General features: G+C 49.0%; 1 protein-coding gene across 2 annotated transcripts in view; it reads left to right on the top strand.

Moving 5' to 3' along the window:
• Positions 1-1,852: 1,852 nt before the first annotated feature.
• The window catches only part of LOC121161729 (centromere protein J-like), a 34,013-nt gene continuing 25,858 nt past the window's right edge, over positions 1,853-10,007 (top strand). For both annotated transcript variants that reach the window (XM_040988334.1, XM_040988333.1), the window contains exons 1-6: positions 1,853-2,293; positions 2,801-2,930; positions 5,231-5,509; positions 6,512-6,611; positions 7,359-7,461; positions 7,594-9,247. In XM_040988334.1, coding sequence (XP_040844268.1) covers positions 1,853-2,293; positions 2,801-2,930; positions 5,231-5,509; positions 6,512-6,611; positions 7,359-7,461; positions 7,594-9,247 — 2,707 coding nt within the window. The remainder of the gene's footprint in view (positions 2,294-2,800; positions 2,931-5,230; positions 5,510-6,511; positions 6,612-7,358; positions 7,462-7,593; positions 9,248-10,007) is intronic.

Raw genomic sequence — 10,007 nt, 5'->3', positions numbered from 1 at the left:
GCACTCTCTCATCTTGATGGGAGTTCCTAGGAATGTTTGGAAGTCTGAGAATCCAGGCACAGTAGCTGTCCTGTGGCAGGAGCCGACGTAATTTTATTGTTGAGTGTTGAATGAATGAACACACACAGACAGCTTCTTACAGTGCTAGATTTAGTTTTCAGGCCAGTGTTCGTTGTGATCTGTTTTTTCATTTGATTTTGGCAGATGTTCCTACTCTCAGCCAGATGTGAGGCCGGGCAGTGGCGGACATGCAGGCGTCTTCAGGAAGCTCCGAGGTTCGGTAGAATATGAGCTTGAGAGCAGGATACCCCGTGTCAGTGAGAGAAGGGCTATAGCAATGATGCCAAAGCCCTCTGGCAACACAGATGAGAGTCTGTCTGATGATGAGGGGTTAGGAGAAAAATGGGGCATGAAGGAACTGGGCTCAGTGCTACAGAAAGCTAGGGGAGAGGGCCTGGCGCGGTAGCCTAGCGGCTAAAGTCCTTGTCTTGAACACGTCAGGATCCCATATGAGCACTGGTTCATATCCCGGTGGCCCCGCTTCCCATCCAGCTCCCTGCCTGTGGCCTGGGAAAACAGTCGAGGACGGCCCAAAGCCTTGGGACCGTGCACCTGTGTGAGAGACCCAGAAGAAACTCCTGGCTCCTGGCTTTGGATCGGCTCAGTTCCAGTTGTTACGGCCGCTTGGGGAGTGAACCAGAAGACAGAAGATCTGTCTGTCCTTCTCTCTGTAAATCTGCCTTTCCAATAAAAAAAGATCTTTAGAAAGAAAGCCTAATTAAAAAAAAAATTAGGGAGAAAGTGAGTGCTTTTAGTGGCTTTTTTTTTTTTTTGATAGTGGTTTTTTAAAGAAAAAAATTTATTTCAATAGCAAAGAGATCTTCTATGCGCTGGCTTACTGCCCCAGTTCCTTGCAGTAGTCAGGGCTGAAGCAGGGGAAGCCATCTGACTCTTCCACTCGGATAACAGGGCCCTGAGCACTTGTCAGGTGCATCGTTAGGTAGGTGGGTTGGAAGCAGAAAGCCAGCACGCAAGCTGGCACTCCCACGTGGGAAGCAGGACTTGCGTGTGCGGCTCATCGTGCTGTGTCTCGTGGCCCCCGTGGTGGCTTTTGGGAAAATTCAGCAGCTTTGAAGGTGTTTTAGGTCAACTGATTTAGCACTTGCATAATATCATTGTGCAGTTGAATGATTAGGTACGGAGGGATTAAACATTTTTGAAGGAGGAATTTTTTTCTTTTGTAAAGATTTATTCTAGTTTTGAAAAAGATTTATTTATTTTTATTAGAAAGGCAGATATACAGAGAGGAGGAGAGACAGAGAGGAAGATCTTCGGTCCATTGATTTACTCCCCAAGTGACTGCAACGGCCAGTGCTGCGCCGAGCTAAAGCCAGGAGCCAGAAACTTCCTCCAGGTCTCCCGTGTGGGTGCAGGGTCCCAAGGCTTTGGGCTGTCCTCGACTGCTTTCCCAGGCCACAAGCAGGGAGCTGGATGGGAAGCGGGGCTTCTGGGATTAGAATCAGCGCCCATATGGGATCCCAGTGTGCTTGCAAGGTGAGGACTTCAGCCGCTAGGCTGCCACGCCAGGCCCATAGGAGGAATTTAAAATTTTTGATCTGCTGTGTTTGGACATCTTGAACGTAGTAGTTTAATGCTTGATTGCTTTGCTGATTCGAGACTTTGCTGTATGAAATACTGACGAAATTTTCACGCGAGATTGAAGTTTGGGTTAGTTTTGGGTAGAATATGTAATAGTTGTAATAGTTCTTTGTGTCTGTCTGTGTTTCTAGGTGTTGGAAATCGACTTCTCTAGCTTTTACATTATTTATTGTAATAGTGTCACCGCACTGAAATGTTCCTGCCACCAGCCTCAGAGTTCAGCAGTGGGCAGAACTTCCTAAGCCAGTGGATGACCAATCCCTCCCGGGCTGGGGTCATATTAAACCGTGGGTTTCCTGTGTTGGAAGCCGATGAAGAAAAGCGAGCAAGTGAAGACGTTTGCTCCAGTTTTCCTGTGAAAGCCACACGACTTTCAGACAGCTTCAGCTTCGTCAGTGAGGGAGAGTCCCTTCGGGGAGAGCAGCAGCTGGATCGCAGCAGCCCTCGCAGACCGCAGGCGGACACGCCCGAAGCCCGCACCGTCTTCCCCGCAATCAAGAAGGGTCCGCAAAGGGTGGTTTGTCAGGATGTCTGCAGATCCCAGGAGGATAGCAAAAATGACCTTATTCCGCCTCTTGGGAGTGAATTCAAAGAAGTGGCTTATAAAGACCCACTTTTGAAGAAGCTGGAACAGGTGCAGTAGAACTTGGCTTTGTGTGGTTTTGTGTCGCTGGGGGCTTCCGTTGATGCGGAGGTCGTCTCTGCAGCCTCTGGGTGGTCTTTCTGGTTTACTCTGGAATTCTCCAAGTACTCGTCTTTGCCTTTTGTCTAACGTGAAGCATTGAAATGCGTTGCATGTGTGGGAGGGGCATGCATCGTATACTTAATGTGAATTAATGGCTTTAAGTTGCTACCTCACTGGGGAAGAACTCAGAGTTAATTGATCAATTATTAAAGAGAAATTGATGATACCTTGATACCTGTTTTATTTTAGGAATCAAAGGCTTCAGATGGCTTCACATGTATTTCTTCGTTGGTACCAATTTCTGGTATAAGCAAGTGGGATGTTTAGAGTTCTGAAGACAGATTTAGTTCCTGAAGGATTCCTTTCTGGAGCTGTGTAACGGGGAGGTTATGTGTGGGCTGGGGGTCTGTGAGGTAACGCATGGCTGGTGTAATAAGTTAATTGTGTGCTGAGCAGCTCAAGGAGGTGCAGCAGAAGAAGCAGGAGCAGCTGAAGAGGCAGCAGCTGGAGCAGCTGCAGCGACTGGTGGAGGAGCAGGAGAAGCTGCTCAGCATGGTGCCGGGGCCCCACGCACTGCCTGGTACGTGTCCACACACACAGCCTTCCACAGCACCCCGAGACACAGTGGCAGGTGGTTCTGCTGTTTTATTGCTTCACACGTTCTTTCTACCATTCCTCCAACCTTTAGGGACCGGGCAGGTATGCAGCAAGCAGGTGGTGGTGTCATAGAGCTGGGACAAGAGGGGGCCCTGGAATTCTGGAGTGCATGTGTCCCGTGTAATTGCTTTCCCATTAGAGATAAAAACAATCATAGTAGGAAAAGGCCCAAGAGAAGAAAAGCCAAATTTGACCTAGAGCAACTCCTTCTTGATGAATGAAAACTGAGTCTAAAACATGAACGCGTGAGTCAGCCACCCTGGTCAGTGGATGGATTCTGTCGGTGGTATTGCGTGGCAGTGTTCGCTTGCTGCTGCGTCAGTAAACGGGAGGCGTCTTGCCTGTGTGTGTGTGTGGGGGGGGAGACTGTTGAAATGTGTGCATCAGTAGTTTGTGTCTCTAGCGCCAGCCATGTGTACACAGTGTTGATTCGAGAAGCAGAGAGCTGGGATCGACAGATGCTCTCTTCTGTTTCATTCCCTAAATGCTGATGACAGCAGCAGGTGGGCCGCCTCCAAGCCAGGGGCTGGGACTCTGCCGTGGGTGTCAGTAACCCAGGGATTTGAACCGTCACCATTGTCTTCCATCATCTGCTGTATCCCAGATACTCGGAGACCAGGTGCAAGCATCTTAATCCTTGAAAAGATGCCCCACCCTTGAAGAGTCCTTTCACTGCATTTAGTAGTCACAAAAACGAAATTGTAACTCATTGATATATTTTATGTTGAGAGAGAGAGAGAAAAAATATGTGTGTCTTTAGTCCACTGGTTTACCCTGGAAAAGCACATGGCAACCAGGGCCGGGCCAGGCTGAAGCCAGGGGCTAGGCACGCAGTCTGAGCCTCCTGTGTGTGGCAGGGACCCAGCTGCTTGGCCCATCATCTGCTGTCTTGTGGGGTGCGCATCCGCAGGAAGCTGGAATTGGAAGCAGAACCGAGCTGTTTCCAAGTGGGTTGGAGGCATTGCTGAGCAGCATCTTAACTGCTCTGCGAAAGGCCTGCCCCAATGCTGCTTTTTATTTTTTTAAAGATTTATTTATTTTTATTGGACAGGCAGATTTACAGAGAGGAGGAGAGACAGAGAGGAAGATCTTCTGTCTGATGATTCACTCCTCAAGTGAGTGCAACGGCCGATGCTATGCCGCTCCGAAGCCAGGAGCCAGGAACTTCTTCCAGGTCTCCCACATGGGTGCAGGGTCCCAAGGCTTTGGGCCGTTCTCCATTGCTTTCCCAGGCCACAAGCAGGGAGCTGGATGGGAAGTGGAGCTGCTGGGATTAGAACTGGTGCCCGTATGGGATCCCGGCGCGTCCAAGGCAAAGACTTTAGCCACTAGGCCACTTTGCCGGGCCCCATCTTCTATTTTTGTTTGTGTAGCAAGGTTTAGGTGTCTAGTGGCGGGGACAGTGGCAGTTTTGACAGTACTTCCCAGTATGTTTTCACGTCCGAATGTAATGATTTCTGGAGAGAGGAGGCTGGCAACTGGATTTCAATGGCTGCCACCGCAAGCGGGGTGGCTAGCGTGCCATCTTTCTGTTAAGGAGTTTAGAAACATCGAACAGGGGAACTCTGTCGGGTTCTTTCTAAAGCAGAAACATAGGAAAGAAATCAGACCAAAAAAAAAAAAAAAAGCAAAAACAAACAAAACCGGGATCCTTAGAGGCCAGAGAAAGTCACCAGCGATTCGATGTGAGAACTAGACTTCAAGGGCCCTTGGAAGGGGAGAGTACTTTTCCAGGCACGTGCTGTTGAGATAACTGCCAGGTGCCACGTGGAGGGTGGTGTGGAGGCAGCTGTGCCAGGTGCCACGTGAGGGTGATGTGGAGGCAGCTGTGCCAGGTGCCACGTGAGGGTGATGTGGAGGCAGCTGTGCCTGGTGCCACGTGAGGGTGGTGTGGAGGCAGCTGTGCCTGGTGCACGAGGAGTTTGCCGCCACAGGGCCGCAGGTTGTCAGCTGCTGTGGAGTCCGCTGTGGGAGCTCGTGGAGCTGCAGCTCTGTCCTCCACGGTCTGATTGCGTGGGAAGCATCCTGTGAATGTGCTGTCACTTGAAATTATGTGAGGTTCACCATGGAACCTGACAATTTCATGGTTTGCTGGAGTATCTTCTCCTCACATGAAAAATAGACTTGGAGACGTCCGTGCAGGGCGGGAGTGGGCAGGGGGTGGTCTACTAGGCAGAAAACACGATGTCGTAGCAAATTGGTAACCTCTTTGGTGTTCTTCATTGTAAGCTTTACTGCCCGATGAGCAGAACCGGAAGTACGGCTCGCCAGGCCATCCAGCTGCCAGAGAGAAGGCCGTGCCCTTTTTACCATCTTACGTCTTCTCGAACCAAGGCCAGGACAAAGCTCACACTTGCAGTGTTTTACCTGATGACCACATCAGCTCGCGTACTCAGCAGGATGGCTCCGCCTCCCGAAGCGCTTCTCCCAGTTGGTTCTGTGAGGCGCAGGGTCCAGACGCGCTTGTGACAAGCGACGCAGGGGAGCAACGGCAGAACCATGCGGCAGGTGTGTCCCGGTGCTGAACTCGCAGGGTTACCGGGTGGCCTCAGAGAGGAGAAGCTCTTTGTGATGTTTTTCCCCATCTTGTAATCGTGATAATGTCACGTGCTTCATCGCTGCCGAGTTGGAATTGGGTTCAAAGCTATGCTAGCATTTGTCTTGCTGGAAATCGTCTCATTGTTGATGCTCAGCCGAAACTTTGCTTGGTAACATGAGGTCATGAAAGAGGGGGGACACTGGTGGGGTTACCGTGGCACCGTGGGCGCAGGTGCCTTGGGATGCCCCTATCTCGTACCGGGTTGCCAGTTTGCTTGCTGGCTCCTCTGTCTGCACTAAGGCTTCCTGCTAAAGCACCAGCGATGGCACGCCTTCCGTGCTGGACACTACGGTGCAACTCCTCGCTCCTGGCTTCCCGCTGGCCCAGTCCAACCCTGGGCATTAAGACACCGAGGAGTGAACTGGCACGTTCAAGATCTGTTTCTGTTTTCTTCCTTTCTCTGTCACTACCTTTCAAATAAATAGATAACATTTTTTTTTTAAAAGGAAGCAGTCGGCTACATGTGCCCCTCCTGGCACCATGCGGGAGACCCGGAAGAAGCCGGGCTCCGGCTGTTGTGGCCACGTGGAGAGTGAACCAGCAAGCTCTAGAGCCCTCCTTCCGTCTCTCCTTCTCTCTCTAAACCTACCTTCCAAATAAAATAAATACATCTTGAAAAAACAAAACCCCAAGTAAGCCAAAAAAACCCCCAAAAGACTCTTTTAGAACTTCTTATTCTAGAAAAGCCTTTGCAACGCCCCCATGGCGTTATCTTTTGAAGAATATCAAGTGTCTTTATTGGGTTTTATGGTTTTCATTTATTAAATAAATGCTTGGGTATTCTAAAATTGTTGGCATACATGATTGTTAATTACATATGAAGTTTTAGCTTAGTAAGTTGTAAAGTTGCTGTGCCTCCAGCCTGCCACCTGCCTTTGTTGGACTGAATTGTCGCTTAATTTTTATCTTAGGAGAAGGTGTTTTATCGATGACGGAACAGATTCTGGGACAGAGTGAGATGAATTTTAAGAAAGTCGATGATCCCTCAGGAGTCATTAATATTGAAGAAAGGTATAAACGTTGAAAGGAGTAAGAGACGGAGCAATTCAGTGTCATGGTTGATGCTGTTATTGAGCTCTTTGGAAGAGCTATACTTTTGTTTGCAGTTGAATGTGCTTTTGAGTGTTTTTAAGACTAACCCGCCACATGTGGTGACAGGAAGAGGTTGGGAGGTCCTGGTGAAAGAAGCTTTGGCATTGTACTGGAGGAACTGAGCCAAGGTTTTTGCACTTCACAGACACATCTGGATAAGTGTAGTTAAATTCTGTTTTGGAAAAGGAGGAGGAAGTAGCGGGGGTCTCACATGTGGTGTCTCTTGCAGATTATAATTGTATAATCAAAGAGCTAAAAATGGTGACGATGATTTTATCTTTTAGATAAATTATGACATATTTGAAATATTTTCATGTACATCATGTATGGGCAGAATGACGCGTGGCTCTGTTTACATTCACGATCTTTCTTACTGAAAGAGCCTGAATCAGTGGGCAGTTTTTGAAAGAAGTTTTGAAGTTCTATGATGAGTGAATCTGTAGGCCCTGGATGGAGTCCGCACGGGCCCAGGCATGTGCAGAAGGTTAAATACCTGTGTTTTTTTAGGGGTGGTGGAGATTATTGCTTTCATTGGATTCTCAAAGCGGGCGGGGGGTGGGGGTGCATCTTCAACTTCCAGTGTAGTTGAAGTTGTGTAATCAGGCATGTTAAGTAAAATAGTCACACACTGGAGTTTGTGTGCTAAATAACTTTGTTTTTGACTAGGCCTATTAAAGCTGTTCTAAGAGAAAGGAAACAGACATTTGAAGATTACTTGGAAGAACAAATTCGGCTAGAAGAGCAAGAACGGAAGCAGAAACAGATGAGGGTTAGTAAATGCACCATTTTGAATAAATTATTCTAAGACTTTAGAGATTTGTTTATGAGTTGCTGTAAAAAATGACTTTGAGAGGACTTGTCCTGTACCTAAATGATTTCAATTATTGTCCTTTTCTTTTAGGAAGCGGAAGGACCAGGGCTAACCAAAGCAAAGCCCAAACAACCATTCTTAAAACGAGGAGAAGGTTTAGCTAGATTTTCTAATGCCAAAGCTAAGGTTCAGAAAGGGAAGGAGAGCAAACCAGCGTGTGGCCAGAGCGCTGTGGAAGACCAGCCCGGGTTTCAGATGGACAGACCCCAGTGCCAGCGGAAGACCGCTCTTAGAAGTAAAGAGTTGGGCGGCGAGGGCCCTGCTGTTCAAAGGCTCAGGACAGTCCGAAGCAGGAGTGCTGCCGTCACACTCGGTCAGAAGCTACATGTGCCCAAGAATAATAATAATAAAAAAAGTCTCTCTCTGTCAGGATTGAAACTACAGGCAGGCAAGCAATGTGACGGGCAACCGAGAGACCACAGCAAACTGGACAAAAAGGTGGAGTTGCCTAATAGCAAGGAAGATGCACCCGAGCGTGCAGACCCTTCTGATCCCGGCTGCAGAGTGCGGGGTAAGACACCGGGACAAGACAGACGGCCCGGCTCCCCAGGCCAGCTCGGGTCCGCGGCTCCCAAAGGCTCCGCGAGCGAGACTGTGAAAGAGCTGGACTCTTCTCTGGACGTTTCTCTTCAGAAGAAAATGGACAACTGGGAACGAGAAAAGGAAAAGGAAAATTTGGAACTAGATGAGTTTTTGTTCCTAGAGCAAGCTGCTGATGAAATCTCATTTTCCAGTAATTCCTCATTTGTGCTGAAGATCCTAGCAAGGGATCAACAGACGTGCCAAGGTCACCGGCTGTCTTCCACTCCTATGAAGGCTGCGCAGCCAGAGAGGGCACGTCCAGGGGGCGCTGATGGTCAGGGTGACCACAGGGAGGGTCCCAACCATGCTGCCCGTGAAAACAGAAGTGAGTGTGAGGTGGCTCCCAACCTCCGGGGCCCAGCGTCCTCACCTAAGGGCCCGAGGGAATGGTCGTGTAACATCCGAAGCAAAGCCTGCCAGAAAAACACTTTGAGCAGTTCTGAAAACCAAGCCCCGTGGGAAGCAAGCGATGAGGACGGCGTCAGCGACAGTGATGGTGGCACTGACTCCGAGGAGCAGCTTGATGTGACCCTAAGACCGTTGCCTGAGGAGGCAGGGAGGAGTTTGAGCGGCGTGGAGGAGAGCCCACAGTTCTGCGATGGCAAGGGGCCTTCCGGGGACAGTCCGACTCAACAGGAGAAGAGAGACGTGGAACTGGATCTGTCTGATAAAGATTGTAGCAGTGATGGCTGCATCATGGCAGGGAGCGTGAGAAACCTGGGGTCCGAGACTTCTGCCCGAAGACCCTCATCTCCGAATCTGAGTACAATTGACTTTGATGATGAAAGAACTTGGACTGACCTGGAAGAGAATCTGTGTCAACACAATGCTGTTCTTGGGGATGAAGCTGTTTATGGGACACCCCAGACACGCTCCCTGAATAAAGGTGACATCTGTGTCCTGGACAGAACGTTAAAAAGGAAGGTAGCACCGGTCAAGAGGGGAGAAGACTCGAGCAAGGCAGGCAGGAGCCGGAGCCCTCCTCCTGCGTCGGAACTCATGATGAAAATCTTCCCCTCTTTGAAGCCGAAACCGAGACCAAAAGCAGATTCGCATTTGGACAATGGACCCAAGTTAAACACGAGTCGAGACCAGCTACCTGGTGAGTCAGCCTTATAAACTGCACGTTGGAGTGTTAAAAAAGTCTACCTTTGTTTTATCGCCGTGCCCTTAAGGTGGTTAAAATGCTGACGTCAGTGTTGCCCAGCGAATGAAATCAATGATTGATTTGGAGAACCTTGATTTGTTTTGTTGGTCTAAAGCATGTAATAGTCATTAGCGTGACATGCAGCTGCATTATGCCTTCAAGTTCTTCCAACTTGTGTTTTAGCTTTCCCGATGCTTGAAATTACTTTAGGATGAAATGAAATAATATTGAAGTTCCTTTCACAGCAGGGGAGGACCCACATGATGGTGTTATGTCCCTCAAGGTGAGTCTTTTAGTGACTGTTAAGACGTTGATATTTGTGTACTTCTTACATGAGCTTGTCAGACGAGCCCCTGATGGCTTAAAGCAGCAGTCCGGTGGTCCCTGGGTCTGTGGGAGGTGTGGTTTGGAGCCCCATGTGCACGAGTGGAATCTTGGAAGATCCCAGATCCTTCTTTTTACTGCGTGTTGCTGGGCTCTGTGCCTTTCTCTTAGAGGACTCATGTAATGGCCTGGGTGTCACTTGAACACAGATTCTGCAGAACTGTGGCGGTTGGTCTGGTAGCAGAGATGAGTACCGAGTGACCTGATGGTGTCACTTAGCGTGTGGGATGATAATGTCCTGCGTGGGACAGCGAGATTTCATCATTCTACCCAAAGTGCTGTGCAAGTTGAAATTTGTGAACGATTTTGGCAATTGTCCACATAATGTTTT

The sequence above is a fragment of the Ochotona curzoniae genome, unplaced genomic scaffold, assembly GCF_017591425.1.
Source record: "Ochotona curzoniae isolate NIBS_2020 unplaced genomic scaffold, NIBS_Ocur_1.0 contig_4838, whole genome shotgun sequence".
Lineage (NCBI taxonomy): Eukaryota > Metazoa > Chordata > Mammalia > Lagomorpha > Ochotonidae > Ochotona > Ochotona curzoniae.
This window is presented reverse-complemented; position numbering and strand designations above follow the sequence as displayed.